We start from the raw sequence: 22375 nt of genomic DNA, 5'->3' as shown, positions 1-22375 counted from the left end.
TCGTAAAGACCACAGTAAGCAGTCATAGACAAGAATACATCATTTGCAAGAGAATCATAAATGTGTATAAAATATTTTGTCTTTCGTGAGCAATTTCTCACAATCCATATGTCCTGTGCTTGCCCATATTGCCCTACAAAGAATTCGAAAAAAATTTGTGAAAATGTAAAATAATAATAAATCATTTGAAAATAAAGCCAATTATGTTCATTTTATTATATTATAGAGAAAATATTTTAAGGTAAAATACGAAAATATGTCACCTATCGTGAAATACACTCATCCCATGGATTTACGCAGCACTTCATTTACGCGAATTTCTTTTTACGCAGTAAATAGTTTGTCGACTTTCGCGAAAATTTTATACACATTATAATTTACGTGAACTCACGCTACACGATTTTAATTTGTATGATCTCACTCTACGCGATTCTCCTTTCCTCTTTTCCATCGCTGGCGGTTACACGTCGTATGAAAAAATGGCATAGCCCAACGAAGTTTCAAGCACTAATACTTACGAACATACAATTCTGATTGGTAGATTTGAAATTTGCGCCTATTGTGCAGTGTATCAAGAACCAATACTTACGAACGTACAATTTTGATTGGTACATTTAAAACTTGCGCCTATTACGCTGTGTGCCAAGAACCAATACTTACGAACGTACAATTCTGATTGGTAGACTTGAAAATTGTGCCTATTACGCCGCTATTGGTAAGAAATCGAACTAATATATCAAATTAATATAAAAAATTGTAGCAAAAACTGTAGGAATTCTTTTTTAAAAATATATGAATATATATTTTTTTATAATTTATATTGTATTTTTCTTATAATTTCTTTGTTTAAACTAATAGTTTCACTTTAATTGTTTTACGCGGTTTTCTGCGTAGAAAAAAAACCGGATGTACTATGTGAATCAAGGGACAAATGTATAACTAAATAAGCATTATATTCATACTTCATTAGACGATTTTGCATTTCAATGCACTAAACATTAAAAAGCATTTTGCACCATAACACGTCACGAAGTGTAGCGCTTCAAGTAATTAAATACATCGAATATTTTTCACAAAAATATTTTACATTCCATATTGAAAATATAACTCTGTCGCTTTGCTATTTAACATTTGCATTTTATGGAATCACTTGTTCAATATTGCAGAACGATAAGAAAAGTTGAAAGCTTATTCGTCGCTACACGTCGTACGCGTGAACACGCGAAAGTAATTGCAAATTTAATATTACGACGTATACGTACGTCATACAGTTGAAAGGGTTATTAGTGTATTCTCTTGTATTCAGGCGGTTCGTACACTCTCCGCGTTGGTTATATAAATTTAATCTATCTTCTATCCAGGACAGACATGCTTTCTTCCCCAACAAACCGTCACGTTACTTGGCGTTAGTCTGCTGCCTTTTGTATTTATTCCGGCGTTCCTTCGGCAGACACACGAAGGAAACATTGTATCCGTCTCTCTCGGTCAACCAGCTCGAATGTAATTCATCAACCAACGCTAACTTCGGCTCGTCTCCACGAAATTGCATTATGTATTCCATCATGAAGTAGGTTAGACAGTATTATACGGATAAATAATCGAAAATGGAAATGAAAACGAAAGAGGAAAGTGAATTTCAATTAAACGTCATATAATGATATGTTGTTTATCGTAGAGAGTACGTGACGATATATAAATTGTATTTTTTAGCTTTGAAACCGAAGAAATGTGTGTTAAAAATCACAATGGTTACGACAATGTACCACTTATTTGTGTGATTGTTTACCTATACGATACACGTTTGGCGAATCAACAAGTAAGCATGCCTCATAAATTCCAGCAATGATGACAGAATATGAAATTACCATTTGTCACACAACACTTCACCAACCAGACATCCCGGGTCCAGATTTCTCAAAGAAGTTTTACGTTTAATATTAACACACCGTAAAACTCGTAATCGAACAGGGTTAACATTCTCACGTAACATTCCGCAGAGGCACTATAACCTTACTTTATGGGCATGCTGAAAAACAATAATAGGGACAAATGGAAATACACTACACGCAAACTCCATGGACCACGTGGCCTTTGAACGCGCTGATTCGCTGAATATGGAAATATAAAACAGCATCTTTCACGTTCACTCCTCTCGAGTGGCGACCTCCTTATGTTTCATAAAAGATAACGAACCATAACTCTCTACTCTACGAAAACGCGGTCTTCTTCAAAGGATTCGCTCGAAGACCAGAGGAAACAGAAGGGAGTGTAATTTGGCATACATTTAACGTAATATAACCTCGTGAATGAATCGAGAGAATTCTCGTGTCGTCTTTCCGGAAATAATCTCACCCGGAGATTCCATTCCAGTTTCCGACCACGCGCGGATTAATACGTCGAAAGTAATGCTTCGTTTTACGAGCACGAGAACACCGAGGAAATGGGATCGGTAAGGCAGGAAATTTAATTTACCTCGGTATTATTCGTTTGAAGAAAATAGGTGGTTCTTCCGCTTTCAAAAGTTGAATCGGCGACAAAATTATTTTTCAGAATTTTGATGTGTCTTTAAATGCTCATGCCATACATTTTGCTGCTTGATTTTAAGGTATGTGGTTATGGTTTGATACCTTTTGTTATAATAGTTTAAGCGCTTGACAAAGCTTTACGTTGTTAAACCTGTGAATATTTCACTTATTATTTTTACTGTTTATATTTCTTATTTATACCTCTTTTTATTTATGCTCTATAATATAAAGTAACATTTATATAATCGTTTATATGTTATTATCATTAGATTAACATTTACATGAGACCGAAAGGAAAACTAACCTAACTTTCGAAGGTATGTAAGTTTATTATTTGTTTCTTTTCTCTTTTTTTTTATGCGGAGGTTTAATAACATTCCAAATAAGAATATTATTATTTCTATAATTATATCATAGATTTATGTATCGATATGAAAAATTGTTTCGGATTCATCAATTCAGAAATTACGATATCTTGTTTTAATGCACCAAGCATTTGAAATAAAAAGAAGAAAGCGATAACGTGCGTGTTTATCTTACAAACTGCCGATTAGGCCGATTCGACGATGCATTTCTACCGGTTGTTATTTCACATTTCACGCGTTGGACGGCTGCCAAGTTTTTCAGTATTTCGATGCATGAATCAAGGAAACGATTTCGGTTTCTCTAGGTGTTTGCGTGACACGTGTATGTCGAAAGTGAATCTCGTATGACATTTTCTGGGCGGATTTTTGGCAAGAAGCTTTTGCACCTTCAATTTTACTTCCTGGTCTTCCCTACTCTCGGTCTTACGCAACTCCTAATTCTATTTGCGAACAAAACATATCGATCTATTTCTCTTCCTGTCGAAGTGGATTCCCAGAAACTATATGTTTCGTCAAAGGTATTTTTATTCTTAAATATACGTAAGCAACTTTTTCTATTCTAATAAATAATTGTCATACTGATGTCAAGGAGGCTTTGAGTAATTTGTTAAAAGTTACATATTTTGGATACCGACATAGTGCTTTTACCGCATAAATAATTATCACACTCATTTCGTAAATTAATTTTAACAATATTCGTAAAATTTTTCTCCCTATTAATTTACTGTGTTTAAATGTCCGTTTTTTTAATTAAAAATTATTATACGGCCAAACTTTAATTAAAAATTCTCTATTTAACGTTATTATTTCTGTTTTAGCCAATGTTATTATTTCACAATGGTACGATTCTACACAACAGTAATTATCAGGTAAATATCCTACTTATGTACATGAATTTTTCATTCAGATGAATAATAATACTTTATAATGATATTAATACATCTAAAGCACGGTCAAATGAAAAACCGTTGAATTTCAGAGAAAATTTTATTTATTGGCTATAACACAATGCAAATCCATTATGAAGAACGTGTTCCAATATATCCAATTAATTTCAGTTGCAAGTTGCGTGGCAAGTCATCGGAAGCCGAAGATATTTAATGAAGTTTCTCGAGCTCTCGGCGAGTGGATCGGCGCAAAAGTCTTTCAATGAAAAGCCTTCCTCGCCACGAAAGTGGCGACGAGAGAATGTCAAGAACTAAACGCTTAGACGGAGAAACAGCAACGGCTTCGCCGCGTAATTGGAAAACTTCCGGTGCCGTATAAGTTGCCGGAAGTTACAGCCAAAGACTCTGACAGAGTCCGGTATCAGGGTTGTCGAGCCTCTTGATGCTGTTACGAACCGATAAATCACTTGTCGCGAGCCCGGTGTCTCTGTGATTCCCATTAATTGGTAAGTTATAATTGTTTCTTTCTTCTATGAATATTTAAATGTCTCTGCCTTGTCGTTGCACCATTAAGATTTTAAGTTGAGAATATAGATTACGAGTTACTGATGAAATCAGCTATAAAATGTAAGAAATGTAATTAAATGCTTTCCTTTAACTTTTAAGCGTCGAGTACAAAAGTAAATTTATTGAAATCATTTTATAGGAATATTTCATAGAGAAGACAGAAATTGCAGAATATATATAATTGAAGTAACTGGTTTCAGACTTCTTGTTTCTATAATTATTCAAAGCATGCAGTTGCTTTTGCAAAATTAATATTATCTTTTATTAAAATGGGAAAATAGTTATATAATTTTAATTATAAATAATTATATTTATTTATTTTATATCGCTTTCTTTATTATTGTCTCTGACTATTATTTAATACTATATAGGTATACATTATAGTTCATTCTTGCGTTAAGAGATAATAGATAATGGAATCAAATTATATGGTGACATGATATTGTAACATTTTTTAAATCCAATCAAACAAAAGAAATTCATATTGTCCACAGTACAATCTGATATCATAAGTAACTGAGTACGAATACGAAATATTTTTCAGTGTTTAAAAGATGTTAAACGATTTGTTTCCAAAAAATAATTTCGGTATTTACGCATTCATTTTATTATTTACTCCGAGCATAATTCAAAGAGAAAGAACAGCGTACGATATATATTTCAGTTACTTCCGTGCCCAATATTCTTCAGTATCGTCGTACTTGGTCGTGTTTATAAATAATGAAATAGATAGAACGTCAAATTCCATCTACTGCTTTGTTTTGTGACGTTTTCAACTTCGCGGTCTCTAATATTTAATGTTATCCAATGTTTCCATTTCTGCTGCCGTCCCTGAATCATTTATTCGTCACGTGGAAAAGAAACATAACGGCCACCTCTATCCAGCCACATTTTCAACTTTGTGCACTGTTACGTCTAATGTACCGCGATATTTCCTGCGAAATTCACTTCTGAGAAATTAATTCTTCATACGTGACATTTTTATTTGTATTGCTCACCGTAACAACTTCGTTCTTGTTCCTATTGTCTCGCTTTATTCACGCAATGGCCAGTTATTATTCAAGGCTAGCAAAGAAAATTCTGGTACAGCACACATGAAAGAGGATGTACAATTTGCAAACGTGGCGTGGCATCGGACTCGAGGGAAAGCCATCGGAGACTTGTCCACTTGGAAAATCATTCAAGAGACAAAGAAATAGTTGGCAATCCACCATTTGAGGACAAACATTCGCAGACATGGTGTATTAAAGTGTCCGCATAAAATAAGAAAGAGAAACATAAGCTCTAGAGATGAAGGAAAGTAGCAAAACAGAACGTAGAAAAAGAGATAAAAAGAAAATAATCGTAATCGAAGTCTGCGGTGTAGCATGAAATTTTCTGCAAGCAAAGTTGCATCTGAAAATTGCAAGTTGCTTTGGTTTAAATTGGATACTACTGCAAAGTTAATAATTTACTTTATGTTATTTTCACAGTGCATTTGTAGTATGCTGTACCGATATTGCGAAATGACTACGATTGAATGGTATGAAAAACAAAATTAAGAGTGCGTTCTAATTTGGAGAAGTGCATAAGATGCGTTCGATGGAGAACCTTATCCTGTCTACTTTCAAGATTTTATCTTCAGCAAGAACGACCATAAATTGCTGGAGTCAAGATGAAGCCACTCCAACGGACTTACCTACTCTTACGCTATTTCGCATTATAGTGACCGTATGCATACAACACCGTGCATCAATGGTAATGACCAATATTCTATTTCTGACCAGACACGTCATTTTTAGATCATCCAGCTTGCAGTGACAAAAATAAACTCATCTATCATAGAAAGTACTTATTTTAGTAGAGTGATTATTATCAAAGCAAGTAACTACAAACCGGAAAAGGATGGAAAAGACACAAGCATTGAATTAACACGAAGGTTCTCCACACTCTAGAGATTCTGAAGTTTAGAGTCCCAGTGGCATCAGGATCCTAATGGCGCCATGGTCCTCACGGCACCAGGGAACACGAAGTGTCCTGGTTGTTCGATGTACGCGAATCCTCTCGACTGTCTGTATACCTAATATGGGCCCACAACTTTCAAACTCCCAAATACTCCTGGTGACTCTGGAGCCTCCGAATTCCCTCGATATTGAAATTCTAGAGTGCACCGTAATTCTGAAGGATTTGTTGTTGGTTTCGAATCAACGTAGTTTCTCTGTGCCTCGTTCACTCTAAAATATGTAGGTATGATTACATCGTGTTTCATCAGTTCGAACGACTTCGGTACACGTAACAACTATTACTACATCTGTATAACAAATCGCACGCTTCAATAATTTTCGATGTTACAGGTATTTCTATGGACTTGTTGATGTCTCATATTTAACATGGATATGGTTCATCTCGAAATGGAGATGCATAAAATAAGGGAACAGGCATAACCACAAAGTGGATGAAGAAACGAAACTAGAAGCTTGCTGTCGATCAATTTGGAAATGACTTTTTTAAATTAAATATCCAGATTTAAGTGACGAAGGATGTCCTGGTCGTCGTTAGAGATGCACGTAGGTTCATCTTGTTCTTCCACAACATATGTGATAGGATATATTTCTTACGTTCAGAAATACGGTGCTGAGTGGATCAACATCCGTTCATGTTCACGCGGAGGATCAACAGACGTGGCAAACGTCGAACTTACGGTATCGTGTTCCATCAAAACGGAACAGTTAACGAATAGAAAGTGGTCGGGTCGAATTTCGGCGAGTCATGGGAAGAGCAACGTACTCACGCCGATTCGTGGTGCTTTGCCAATTTCTGAGGCACCTTGCGGAGTCTCGCGTAGCTTTTAGTTCGGGCTATTTATTTTACGGCAGAATGACAACGGGTAGAGTTTAATTAATAGTAAGTGAAAGCTCCGGGTGAAACGAAAGATTGAATATCCCTGGCAACGCTTTCTGAAGAATCTGTGTATAAATAGAAATGCACTTAGGTCTCTTTTAATGGCGTTCGACCGTCGTGTCTTTTTAGAATCCGTGGAAAATGCTGTATCCCGAAATTATTTCAAACTGTGATCCCTTTTCGAATCCCTCTCATTGTTTAACTTAGTTTAGGGAAATATTCGACGAGCTTATGTAGTAGCAAAGAGACTGTCATAGCTTCCCTGTTTTTTGAGAAATTATCTTAAGAAATTAAAATGACGTACCATCATTTGTCAAGATATTTTGCAGTCTCTAGCTGACTCTATAAAATTTGATGTTTTTAATGCGCTGTAAAATGCTAAAAGTAGTTGGAAAAGAATGGTAGACAATATTATACAGAAGCTTTCTCGTGTTACGTCAGCTTGCATAACGTTGCACGCATCGTATGCAGACACGATGTAAATCCATAACGAGATCCATTAATTCGAATTAGACGAGTACACGTGTACTCAATGACATTTGAAATCAAACTCGAACATCATGCTCTATATGATGGAAATACATCCAGCTGCAGCTATTATGCACTTTAATTGTATTCCTAGAATTAAAAGTGATATTATATAATTCGGATACCCAATAATTCTCAAACGATGATACGTGCATCCGAGTATATGGTTTCACGTATAATTGTAACACGATAGCAACGTGTGAATGTTCTAGCTAACCTAGTAAACCAAAATATCTTATTCGACTCGCATGAACATATCTTCTAAGTCAGAAATATTTATTTCAGCAATTAGTAACTGCTTCAAAGACATTGATTCATTTTGCATAATTAATATATCGTATATCTATATAAAACTGTTCATTTTTCCTAGTAACAACTTTTTCTTATGTCGGAAATACTGTCAAATAATGTTTTCGTAAATTCTTTTTCTTTATTCCTTTATTCCATTCTCTTTCGACTATTTTAAAAATCTAATAATTATTTTTACGTTCATTTCTGTTCCTAATTCATTCTCAGTGGTGCTACAGCATTTTATAAAACTGTTCGACGAATTTGTGAAGTAAAATTATCGATAAATATTGCACACGTCATTTTAATTACCACTGCAAGACCAATAATGTAGTTGGTTTAAAATTTTCGCATAATACCGTAGACGAATGTGTGCCAATCGATATATTCGAAAATCTGACAAACAAGCTGAAAAACGAAATATATTACCAGAAAAGGATCCCCTCCGCGTTAGAAACTGCCAATTAATCCAGCTTCATCCATTTTCGATTCCGCATTTTCCTTTTATCCTATTTTACCCCGAAATTAAAATTGCGTCAGCGAGATCCATTTATCGTTCCCATCGTTCGCGTAAGGGAAAAATCGCGGCCAGATATTCATGATTCAAACGACTAGGTTCACTGACATCGCGCAATAGGCCGATCTATAGCCTGGCTGAGACTCAAAATTGATTTCAATGCGCGCAATTGATCCGCGAGATCAGCTGTGTTTGCGGACCGCGTTGTTGTCGTTTCTGCCAGCAAATATTGGTCGTAGCTAACAAGACAGCGACGTTTGAACATTTCTTCCGCCACGGTTTTCAAACGCCTGTTCCATCGGCCAAATCCATACACTGACCTGCTCTGCGTCCATTCGGTTTTGTGAAAAATACCTCGATTTCCATGCGTTCTCTTCTGTCCTTCATTTTTCCAATATTAACTGCTGTGCACGAAATATCGTTCACTCGTCACTGTTACATTTGTATCTTTCCTTCTCGCGTATTTACTCGGCTAAGGGCACAGGGAGGAAGTGACCATTTTCAGCGAAATGATAGTTTTTAGAAATTTTTAATTACTTCGATTCAAAATGATAGTAATAATTGTTTTTGCTTTACAGTTTTAGATATTTCATATTCGCTGGACATTTATCGACTTCACTTGCTTTTATTCGATCACTGATATTGCATTTGGTACAATATCGAGTCTTTTATCCTACATACGAGTTTTATTACGAGCTATGCTCGCGAAAAGTGAAAAAATATAATACCAGCAGAATTTAATGATACGATATACAATTCTTTCGCAATATGCGAAATGTAGGTAAAAGAGGTATGGATCATTAAGTGATTTATTTCCAGAAAGATTATTTTTTTAACCATGGTGCCATTTATAAATTATAAGTTTGTCGTACGTCCGTAATGCAAAACCCAATTTCAGTTTACGAAACTACTCGACATTCTGTTGTCCAAAACCCAATACTCCAATTCAGCCCTCCAGATATATTTCACAGTATACATACCACAGTTCCTTCAAACGATCTAGCTTTGACTGAGATTACCGAGCAACCTAAATTACCGACTCTAAAATCCTTTGAAATTTACAAGACCAGCGAACTCTCTACTGAAAAAGCAGCACGTTAATTCCGTTTCCACCTTGAATGTTTCAGGACTTAATTGAAATTCAAGCTTCGACTGGAATTACCATTGAAAGGGAAACAAAACGCACGGATAAATAAAGCTGTCAGCTCGGCGACAGCTTTCCACGGAATCAGAAGTCAGGCAACGGCGGCTGAATCGGCGAGGAAATCGTGTCACGCTTTCCTCCGTGGACTTTCCGCGATTTCCATGAGGACACCGCCTGTCATAGTTGTGCAGTTTTTCGAAACCGTGCGGCAGATGCTTCTTCGTGGCATGTCGGGTGGAAAAAAGAGACTCGAGGCGATGTCTACGAGTCCGTTTAAATATAGCCGCGAGGTCTTCGTCCATGCTCCCTCTGGAGTATCCACCGGCATGTTCTCTCATCGGTGTACACGTACGAGAAGAGAGGAACGGCGAAAGAATGGCCGAGGGGAACAACGGACAAACGGAAGGAAGGAGAATTGATATTTTCTGGAATGGTACAGGGGCTATGAGTATGGGTTCTTAAACAATACGATAAACGGATTTGAGATGATGCCGTCTGAAACAAGCCGGCTGACGATCTGGGAAACAGGTCGAATCGAACGGATGATAGTTTCTTGACTTCCCTGGAAATTGAAGCGGTATTCTTTCAGATGGGAGTTGCAGGTTTACGTCTTTTCTTTTTCAACGTAAAAATAACCGCCTCCGAGTGGTGGTTTGGAGTATTTTTGATGAATGTGAAGCTCGGTACCTTTCGTTTTCTTTCGCGCCTGGTATTTATATAAGATGCAACTCGAGGCTCTAAACTATTGTATGATAATTGAAAAGATCAAAGCTCTGTTTGCTTAATGTTTCGGGTTTAAGAATGATTTCGTATGATGTTAAAAAGAATTCTTTAGAAATAGGAAAATTAGAGACGTTTCATTAGACCACGGAATACTGGTAATATTGTATACCATATTGTCCAGCAATATCCATTGTGTAATTCATGTCTAGTTATGAGCGAGTGGTAGACCTTTTATTTCCAAGAATGAATTTTCTAACGTCTTTACTTTTGAGTAATACTTCATTTTAGTCAAAAATACGTGTATAATAATAGTAAAAGAAATACGTGTATAAATTATTAAGTTTGTTGTTAATAACAAATTAAAATTGTTGATAATAAATTGCTCAATACATAAATTTATACTAAAAACGAAAAAGTCAAGAAATTATTGGTTATTATATAATATACATTATTATTAACAAAATAGGCAATGATCGTGACCGTTTGCTGATCTTCGATCGATTGTCGACTATATATACAGCGCGTGATCAAGTTTGAACTTTTTTGCAGGTTTCTTCTCGGACCGGACGGATCTACCTTCCTGGGCGTAGTTGGTGATGTGAGGAGGGTGGCCAGCAGCCAGGGGTCAGTGATCAGTGGTCACTGGTCACCGGTCACTGGTCACTGGTCAGTATTATATATTGCATATGTATTTATTTTTATTCTTTTTTTTTTCTGTGTATGTATGAAAATATATTTCTTGCTTTTTGTAGTATTGGTCAATTTTCAAATCACCATTGGGCTGACTTTTCCTTTTGTAATCTCTAATTCTTGTTTTCTCCACTAATTTCATAATCTTCTTCTTATTTATTTCTTATTTGTTTTTCTTATCTTTTTTTATTTATTGAATTTCTTTCATTTTTTTCCATAGGCTGCTATATGTTAGCTACATTGCACTTGGTACTCAGGATACAAATGGTTTCGCACTGTTGAAGCAGCTAGCAATGGCTGCGTGGTGGTAAAACAAGAATTATACGATACAATGGATGTCACAATTGCAAGATTATATGAGTGAAGCAAAATTGGTCGGTAAGTTGATCAGAGATCTACAGAGTAGATACATGCAAGCTAAATCGTATTCAGAGGAAGTGGTTGTACTAACATCTTGTATTTAGAAATTAAGAAAAATGCTTATATATTAGATGCTAATGCTATGCACTATTTTAGAACCCCGTATTCACGATCTTCCTGTTAAAACCAGGAACAATGGACGTCGCATCTAACACGAACGAACGAACAAGCCGAAATATTTTCCACGCGACCGTGCTTAAGCATACTGTTCCGCGTAAATTCCACGACGGGGTGAAATGTATGCGATCGGATCGGGTCTGCGCCACGGCTATCGGAAACACCTGTATCCGATGGCAACGTCGAAGCATCAAATGTGGATGCGACCCGACTCGTTAGTCGGTTATGCATCGTCGACGCCCAACATGAGCACAAAGCACTAGCCAAATACTGGCTAGCCTCTCGGCGAACATAATTTATTGTCGCGACATGGCGCAATGAAAAGCCCGGGCATTATCGCGATGCCGCTTTTATCACGAGCCCCTACTAGTATGAACGTGTAATTTGTCGCGAGCTGTTTAAATCGACGAACGTGCTAGCGTTTAGAACATTAGGGGATGATGCCCCGAGAATGGGGCTACAGTTCGTTTCGTTTATTGAGATTTATCGAATCCACGAGGCGGATCGTATAAAGTACTCTTGTTTGAAGAATGGAATGAACGATAATTTATAATTAGTATAATTCATATTAGTAATATTATCTGCTTGCATTCGAAATATGACTTTCGTCTCGTTCTAAAACGGAGAATTAAAGTCATAATAAACTGTTCATTCGCGTAACATGATCGGAAAAAGAATAAGCAGGAAATCAAAAATTGGAAAATGAATATAGGGGATGCTCTTTCTGGTCTATAGATTATTTATCATATTACGTAATACATGTATAATGACTACTATTATTATTTGCAGATTATACCTATTCCAATGCGAAGTATGAAGCGTTCCATGATATTCCAAACTTTCACAAGAAGTAAAAGCTACAAAGAACCGTACGTTTCACTTGGATCTACTCCTGGGAGTACCGAAACTACCCTTGAAGTACAAACAGCCACGCAGGACGGGATATCCGACCCCTTTCAATCCGAGCCGTACAAGGCGCACAAATCTGGCGAACATCGAAGGAAATCACGACCAGGGAAGCGTGTGTTCCCCATTTAACGCCGACTGCATCGGATGCACAGCGATGGTTCGCGAGCCACGGATGCATATGCATTTGCAGTCGTCGACGTTCTTCGGAAGGGGCTGCGCGTCGAGTGTCAAGAGGGTAAGAGGAGGACGCTCAATTAAATCGTCCCACGGCAACGTTTTGCCCTGGCAACAACTCGTCTTGAAATATTCAAAAGTGCCGTTAAATCTTTTTCTCTATCTTCAGCTCGCGCCACTTCTCGCTCGCCCTTTCCGCCCCTCCACCCCCCTTTCGAACCGCCTCTTATCCTCGTTGAATTTTCCTCGTAACGTTTAATCGCGTTCATGCTGCTCCGTGTACCAACTTGTCTTTTCAGAGCAAAGAGAGAGTTATTAACGAGCGATATTACCCCCAACGATTCCCCGGCTTCGACGACACCGGCTTTTGCAACCCCTGCTTTCTGGCTTCCCTTTTCGTTTAATCACCGGCTTCATCCGTCGACAACGGTCCTCTCGGATAGGCCTGGAAATAAACGGGCGCGTTCGGGACGCACTATTTTTAAGCGGCCCCGCGAGCTTCGGAGCGGGTATTACGAGAGTTTCGCGTTTTAACGCGACGCGATTTGTTGCTTCTTCCTTGTAACGCTTGGCCTTCCTCGCCGCCACAATCCTTTCCTCGCGAGGTTCCCAAGATTTATCGTTCTACCAACGATGGCCACCGAGACCGCCCTGCTGGAGAACACACCCCTATTCCTTCTTCCTTTGGGTCTTGCCTCTTGTTATTCTCTCCGGTAACGGGATTGTAATACTTTTTGTATGTTTGTCGACGGTTTTTGAGAAAACTCGGGCTTTGGAGTAAATAACCATTCGACAGTGGTAACAGGATTGTGAGATTTCTTGTATTTCTGTCAGAGGTTTTTCGAAAAATTCAGGTTTTTGGAGGAAATAACGATTCGATGGTGGTGGGTTTGATGGATGTGAAAGGTCCGGATTCGACTATAGTTCAGGTTGTACGAGTTGTAATTGAGATTTATACTAGAGAAACTTGGTAGGGAGTTGGTTAGAGTCTCTTTTTTAAGGGAATTATCATTGCAATTACCACATGCAACGATCTCGAAACTCCAAAACATTTATGCGACTTCTCCAATCCTAGTTACCATATTACAAGCCTAGACTTCAGCTTTCATCTGTTACAAATCGCAATGCGTGCAGAAGGCAATTTAACATGATCGCGATTACGCGTTATTAATTACACACGGGAGATTGGAATTAATTCGGTGGAGTGTTTACGAAGTTGACGAATCACGAGGAGCGAACGAATGTCTCAGTTTGCCCGAAGTTCACCCCGTGCAGATGTCGCGAGGGAAGCTTAAAGACCAACTTGTTCGATTTCGCGTCTAGGAAGTGGAACGCAAACACGTTGTACACCGGCTAAATTTATCATGCGTCCCGTCCACGACGTACCTCGCATCGTTTACTTACGCCGTTACAGAGATGCCCGTCGATCGACGAAATTGTCGTTATTACGTAAAATAATTCCACTGAAGTCAGCGTCCGCGATTAAATGTCAGCCTTAAATAAGAAACTTGATCGGTTCACGTATGCTGCGAATAGGCCCGGTCAAAATCGCTCAAAACGCACATGTACATTCATATTAACGTCATACATGTCTAAATTGATTCTCTGAGAAAGTAAATATAGCGTGAAAATTGTTTTTACCCCGGGAAAAGTGATTTCGAATTAATTCGTGTCAGTAATATGAACAATGATAAAAATGATAACAGTCCTTCTCATTTTATTATTATGAATATAAATTATATAGTAAGTATTACTGAAGGAAAGCTGGTAGTGATATACAGAGTAAATGAGAGACGATAACGCTGTTATATAATCGCGTAGAAGTTATGCTATAGATCTAAAATTAGCATAAGACCTAACTTACGTTGATATCATTTCGGATACAGAAAGAAACCTTTCCTTCAGTAAAACCAGCGATGACGGTAGTCAAAATAGTTCTTTTAATCTAACTAATATTAATTACATTTGTTATCGCAAACCAAAAAATAATTGCTAGCGACGCGCAGAATAAATAAAATTCATAACGCATAAATTATGTTTCAGATCTAAAATTGGAATAAGACCTGACATCGGAATCATGTCGACCACAGGGAGAATTAAGGATAAATAAAGTGGACTGATATCGTCTGGCTATTTATGAAAATTGCGGTTCCCGTGGAGAAACCTATAATTCATTCTATCGGAAGAAAAGAATTAAAGGAGAGACGTATAGCGGTCCAATAAAGTTCGATATCGCGAGTTCGTCTACGATCCAGTAGCAAAGCCAGCACATCGGGCACATTAAGATTCAGCCGTCCGCAGAAATCCTCCTCGACCGGTTCTCACCCCGGAAAGTTTGGGAAAGGAGGAGATATCGTACACCCCGACTCATCCCCCAGTGCAGTCGTGTTTAAAGAACCCCATTGAACGAGGGCAAAACTGTTCGTTCCCTCGAGAGCTTTCTTAAAGCTGTCGGCCGAAACGACCGGAGATATTCTTTATCGGGCTTCGCAACGAAAACCTCGCAGGAAAGGTCGATCGGTTGCTGCCCGTCAGCTCTTTTGGAAACTTCACACCCATCGTATAGATCGTTTTGACGTAACTGAGCCGTGATATACAAGTCGTTCGTTTAATTTGAAGTACAAGCAAAATTTTGAGAAATAGAAGTACAGGATCGATTATCTTTGGGTTCCTCGTATGGATATTTAACTTTCATATAGGGTATAAGTATCGACTATTAATAAAATAGGATTTGTATTTTTGTATTTTGTGCATTCGTTTGGAAGTCATCCATGCTCATTTCGAGTCGAGCATACCCTAAGGTGCCTCACTTCATTTATTTTTCTGTAACCATATTATAAAAAGATAATCATATTTTTATAATATCTTAGAGTTTCTGGAACTATATTTGAAGTGAACTAGATATTGACCAAATCTTGCCATCCTCGTTTGTTAAATATTCTCTTTAACGTTTTGCACGAAATATAATTTTATATAATCTTAGACACGGTTAAGCAGTCCTGTATCGCGTTTAACAAGCAATATTCACTGGTAAATTCTTCCTATCTTTAACGACTCTAAATGATCCACAATACTCTACCGAAATTCTACAATCTCTTAGTTGCTCTACTCCCAAATTAAAATTCAAGAAATCGTCGGGAAATGAAATAATTTAAAAATAACTGGATGAATGAAAATCCGAGAACGGGAGGAACGATCGCAAAGCCGGTAATCGAGGGTCTAAATCCAACCTAGTCGCATAATCTCCCCGTTTCCGCTTCCACTCGATCAGCCCGGAAAAACAAATTCATCGACAGCCACCATGGAGCTCGAATTTAGACTAATTGCCTAACCGGGACACCGTGTATATCGCGTGTGGTGTTGCAGCGAGGGTGCGCATATTCGTGGCATAGGCAGCGGAAAGGTTTGCACGAGTACACCGCCGCCAGGCATACGTCGTCTGGGAAAGGCCCGGCTAATTTTGCTGGCCACGGCACAGGCGACCTGATGTCGACGTATGAACGCGTTTCCGTGAGGTGCACACCCGGAATTCGTGCCCTGTGGCTGCCGAGTCCGAGCTCCTTCGGTAAATGTTTACCTCCGCACCGCTGCCAGCCGATCTATGTATTATTATCGGACCCGTACACGTCGGCTTACGATGTCCAACGCTGTCTGACCATCGACCGTCCTCTATCTACAGCACAGACTATGGTCGATGCTCTAACCTTTACGACGGAGCTGCTGATTTTTCACCCGAACTTTGCAGTTTTATTTTCGGAAGTTTCGCAAATTGCGCTTGGAACACAGCGATAGGTTTACCCTTTTCCTTCTTTCTCCTATTCTACTTCGGGAAATGTAGTAGAACGAATCGAAAATAGGAAAAGGAAGTTGGAAGGATTGAACATTTACATGGTGCTGTCTGCATGTATGTTTTCAATTCTTCTTTTATTACTATTGTAAATTGACTATGTAAATGGTCTATTGAAGTTTCGCAAATTATGCTTGGAACATGGAGATAGGTTTACCTATTCCCTCTTTCTTCTATTCTATTTTGGGAAATGAAGTAGAACAAGTCGAAAATAGGAAAAGAAAGTTGGAGAAATGGAACATTTACGTGGTACTCTTTTAGTGTATGTTTTCAGTTTTATTGTGATTATACATTGATTTATGAATGGTCCACTGTTATTCGGTACTGAGAGAAACTTTCTCCGTTTTGATAGTTCTTTATTATTTTTGTTATATCTTTTTCGTTTCTTTTCTCTTTTCTTTTTTGAACACGTTGAATGTCACGCCGATTACCTGAGACCATAGATAGTTTCTTCGATGGGATCATGGTGGCCATCAGTGATCGGAGTGCCTCAAATGTTTCAAATCGTCTATATAGAATGAACATCGCCGACTAAATAACTTTGAATGTCATAGCTAATTCGACAATTTTGTTTTAATTTTAGAATAATGAAAATACCCTTGTGGCCTCCTGTACAATATGCAAATACAGCGTAGGAATTAAGGTATTCATCTTCTTTTTCACTATCAACATATATTTTTACTTTTCTTTTTTATCTTGTACTCTTAATGAAAATACCCTTGTGGCCTCCTGTACAATATGCAAATACAGCGTAGGAATTAAGGTATTCGTCTTCTTTTTCACTATCAACATATATTTTTACTTTTCTTTCTATCTTGTACTTTATTCTTTACGTTTCACCACACTGTAAACTTATATTATCTTGTTTTGCAGGTTCCACTGATTTTGCATTAATCGTATCGTAATACACTATCAGCTACTAAAAAGCTAAAATCTTCCATAATCCATTAAATTATATTAAAGTCCAAAGGCCAATGATAGCTGAAACCCGCAGTGGAGAACATATCTTCAAACTCTATTCGACTAAACCTTCGACATGGCAGGTAAGAATCATCGATCATCTTTTAACCAATCTTTTAACCCTCTCATTTTCCAGAACCAGTAAATACTCTGGAACATATCTGGTGTGGTAAAACCCAATGGGAAACTACTTTCACGTACGACCAAACGAGCAACTCTTTGTTACAAAACAATTTTTCACCAGTCACCACACGAGTAACCCGCTATGACCACGAAACGAGCAATTTCTCTCAATTTCACCGGGAAATTAGCTAAACAATGAAGACATCTTTGTGCTTATACAAAAATTGGTATCTACCTCTTTTCGAAATCACTGGTTACGAATACAACGTCAAAATGATAAGAAAAAAATGGAGAATCCAAAATGGTGAGGGAACATTAAGAAATTATCACATCGAGCTGCAACTTGGTATTTTTGTGTTTTCAACGTCGCTCATTATGAGTTCAGAGGCAGAGTTACAGGAAACGAAATGCCAGATAAATATGTTAGAAAAATATTTTTTTAACCGCGGCCTGGCGCGATCTTTGCGATCGCATGAGGGAGGCCAGTGTGCTCGATCCCTCGAGCACGAATACATGTAACACGTGCAAGCGATCGTGGCGGAAAGAGATCGTGAAGGCGGGGGAAAAGTTGGCGTCATCGGCACGGTTGGCGAACACAGGTCTTAAATTCTCGGTATTTTGTAAACACAGGCTCGCGTGCGTCCGCGGCCTTCGGACGATAACGTTAATGGACTTCATTTACATCGCATAATTACAGCGCGGTCGGCTTGCATTCAGATTACAAGCGAGGTGCAACGACCACGGCCAAAGGGACGAAATCCATCCGAAATACTCGTTCGTCACGTACGTTTCCGGTTGGAACGGGTTCGTGTTTTAAGGAACCTTTAACGGTCGAAGAGTTTCGTTTGGACAGTCGAAGGTAATGACTTCTTTCTGCATTTTCTTAGTTATTGGACCTGTGTTTGGTTTGTTGTTTAACACCTAAACTACCTCAACCGGTGAAGTAACCGACGGATGAAAAGATAAAAGAAGAATGTCCGGCAAAATTTCTAGTACATTCATATGTTTCAGGAGCGATAAATGTCCAGTATTGAATGTACAAGCAGCTAGGAATGTAGGAATCTCGATGGTCCACAATCAAATTCAATCAAACTAAAGCTGATATGCAAGAGTACAAGCTCTCGTTATTATTTTGCATGCTTCCTCAAGTACATCTTCCCAACAAATTATCAGATATTAAATTTTGGTATGCAGTTCGAATTGCATCAATTGCTTCAATTACTTCGTCATTTTGCGGAGGAAGGTAACTGAATTGTTGAAGTTCATCTTTTGCTTCCGCACGTCACCATTTACAGCAACTTTCTTCTTTCTAGGGATAATTGTGGTGGAGTGGACTATTGTCAGTAAGGGACGTATGATGAAATGTTGCCCATGTTGCCTTTTCTGGATTCTATACTGAATGAGGATTTTTTCTTAATTGGTAAACCATAAGTGATCAATTTGGCTCCGTTTCGTTCTTTAGCTTTCTTCACAGCTCGTAGATGAGTTCCTGTTCTTTTCTGATTGTGACCAATGCGTTCTTTTTTGCTCAATGCTACATTTTCATGAAAATTAAAATTTAAAATTGTCTTTAAACACGTTGCTCCGTTCTTCAAAGAGGTCTCTATAACTTCGACAATTTTTGTAATGTTCTTTAAACTCTATATTATGCAGGGACCAAAGATTTAAAAGATGTAAAAAAAAATCGATTTCTTTAAAGTTTTAGATCAGGACTTCCCCTTAAAAATATGGAATAAGAAGAAATATTAGAAAATTGATTGTATGTAGATGACAAGAAAGATCGCGTAGCCGAGTAACAAAAGCGATGACAACGAATGCAGAATTTTGAATCGAAAGTTTAAACCCACCATGTAGGCCATTTAGGTCCAGTTTTAAATCGTTGGAACATTTTTTATTTAGGGATTTTTCGGTACGTCTGCTGCTCGTGGAGATCGAGCAGTTTTAAAATCAATTTTTACGCGAGTCTCGTTCGGTTTATTAGTTTATAGACAGTTTGATGTCTTGAAAATGTGATTCCAAAGTTTTACGATGTGGATCCAGGAGCTAACAGGGTTGTAGAATATATGCAAATACCGAATAGGAACTATGTAGAGCGTATTTGTATATCGTGGATCATTTTGATTGAGATCAATTGTTATTGATCATCGTGTGATATTCATTATAGAATCGCCGCGTAAAAATAGGGATGAAGATGCGAAGTACAGATAATGAAGACAATTGAAATGACGTTGGGAAAGCATTACGTTATTAATTCCACGTAGAAAATTGAAACTAATTATATCGAAATTAATATACGGAAATATGCAGATATGGAATTCTTGCGTTGTCAAATAATGAAACTTGTATTGGAAACAACGGAGGGAGCAAAAATAATTTCGCGTATGGCAATGGTATGATGTTAAAATTGTATCGAATTCTATTTGGAAGATCGTAATTAACGTTTACCTTCATAAATAATTTTACAAAGAAATTCAGGTACATTTTTCTATAAAATTACATTAAGGATCATACTCGTGTTAACACGACCGTGTTTCGGTTTTATGTAAAATTTCCTTTATCCCGCGATAACATGATCCTGCTTTATTCGCTAAGCTCATGCAAAACCGTGTATATCCTAAAATACTTCCACTTTTTGTAACTCTGGCCACGATCAACTAAATTGAAAACAAAAAAGTGTGAAAAATTTTTACTGATTTTTATAAAATACTTAAGAAATTAATTAATTATCTTCTGAAATAATAATTACAAATATTTTATTCGTTTTTCAGAGAACGCTCGATCCTGGATATCACGATCAAATTAATTCGATTTACTTAATAACATTGCCAGGAATTTCGCAGTGGCAAATCAGTAAGTATGAAAATTTCCATTCCGACAGTTTATTACGCTCTAAATGTCATATCACGAAATATTCGTATAATAATATTTTCCAACGCAGGGAATCGTCAAGCAGATCAGCCGGTTCGACAACAAACCAGACGAACGACAGTGTCCACAAACGAATCAGGAATAGCTCGTGTCAGACGCGAGCGCGGCCATCAGCGGGTTAATAATATCTGCACCGTGCACAATAAATACTAAACATCATCTCCTCCCTTTAAAGAGGTCATCGAGAGACACGATCCCGCTAATCACTTTCGATTAAATTCGCGACACGATGTAGCAGTCATAACAGAATGTTTCCTAAACGAGCGTAAACTGCTACGTTCGATGCGACAGCTAAATCTCTAATCATTTCTCGAGATAACGAGAAAATATCGCCGGCAAACACCACTTCTAGCTTCCAGATACGAGATAACGCACGGCTAGTGTCACTTCGCACCGTTGCACGCCAATGCAACGACGTTCATTATGCTTCATTATACCGATGAACCGTGGTGATTACGGATATAAAACCATCCCTTCAGAACTCGGGCTTTCGAAGAGACGTAACATTGGAGAAAAAGGTATAGTCTAAACTCAATTTTTATCAGAATCCGTAATTGATATCGTTCAATATACAATATATTTTTCCCGAAAACAAAGAATATAGTTTGATACTTTTGCAGTATTCGAAATTATGCGAATATCGTGTCGAGAACAGTTTTCTGTGCATTTTCTTAATAATCAAATTCCTATTTTTAGAAGTGTATAGTCGTCACTCGCTACTTTGATATAGTAAGTGATTGTGCAAAGTTACATAGCAATTCTGTAGCTACACTAGTTATCGGTGTCATTAAGCTACTCAGTTTCAAACAACTTTCTTCACACGTTAGAAAGTGATAACTAGAAAATTTTGAAGACGTATTCTTCGCTTTCTATTCGGTTCTACGCTCTCTTCTAACGTTAATGTACCATTACAGATCCAATATCATCTCTCTGCATATCGGCCCACATTGCATTTGCACGTGATAAGCCAAACATCAACGATGTCATCGAAGAAAAAAGAGAAAAAAAAGAAGGAAGAGGAATAAAAGGAAAATATGAGAAACTCCTATTTGCCCAGAGAAAAGCGAAAACGGTGTGCAGGGAATTCGTCGTTTTCTGCCTGCCCAGTTCCCGAAACGTTCGCAACATTAGGGTGAATGCGTTTCAGCGTGGCAGAGGCGTTCCTCTGCTTCTTTTTCAGCGTCGCGTTCGCGAAAATTCGTCTCGTGCTATGACACCGCGGAACACCAATTATAACTTCGCGTCGTTTTGCGAACAGCGCCGATTTAATGAAGACACCGCGTAGCGTAAACAACGTTTCACCCCGCGCGAAACCAACTTCCCAATTAACCGTCGGTGAAATTACGTTTTCCCGAACCACCCTCCGCCCCCGATCCGTTGATCAAACCGTTGGTTCCCAACCCGTGCGACGCGTCTGCCTTATCCCCTCGAACCAACCGTGATATCGAGGAGAAAGCCATGGTCGAACACGAGTAGTAACACTTACATAGCTCCTGTAGGACGCCATGCTTCGTGCAGCCTCCCCTCTTCGACCGAGCGAAAGCGAAAGGATTCCAAGGGTGAGACTCCCTGGTCGCTCGAGGCGGATTCACCGATCACCATCGACCACCGACACCATGGACAACACCAAAAGAACCAGCACCACCACCAGCACCAACACCAAGCACCAGCACCACCACCCGGACTGTGCACCACGTAGGTTTCACCGTGACACCGTTCGAGTCGAGATGAAGGAAGAGGAAGACCAGAGATGAAGATGAAGTAGAAGAGGAAGATGAAGGAA

The 22375-nt window shown here is 38.3% G+C and overlaps 1 protein-coding gene across 1 annotated transcript in view; it reads right to left on the bottom strand.

Annotated features, from left to right (window-relative positions):
* Positions 1-22375, bottom strand: part of LOC108549902 (serine-rich adhesin for platelets) — a 157877-nt gene extending 135502 nt beyond the window's left edge. The window contains exon 1 of the mRNA XM_017903472.1: positions 22079-22375. Coding sequence (XP_017758961.1) covers positions 22079-22099 — 21 coding nt within the window. The 5' untranslated portion in view covers positions 22100-22375. The remainder of the gene's footprint in view (positions 1-22078) is intronic.

The sequence above is a fragment of the Eufriesea mexicana genome, unplaced genomic scaffold (genome assembly GCF_001483705.2).
Source record: "Eufriesea mexicana isolate 0111107269 unplaced genomic scaffold, ASM148370v2 scaffold2351, whole genome shotgun sequence".
In the NCBI taxonomy this organism is placed as follows: domain Eukaryota; kingdom Metazoa; phylum Arthropoda; class Insecta; order Hymenoptera; family Apidae; genus Eufriesea; species Eufriesea mexicana.
Note: the sequence above shows the minus strand (reverse complement) of the source record. Positions and strands in the feature narration are given on the sequence as shown.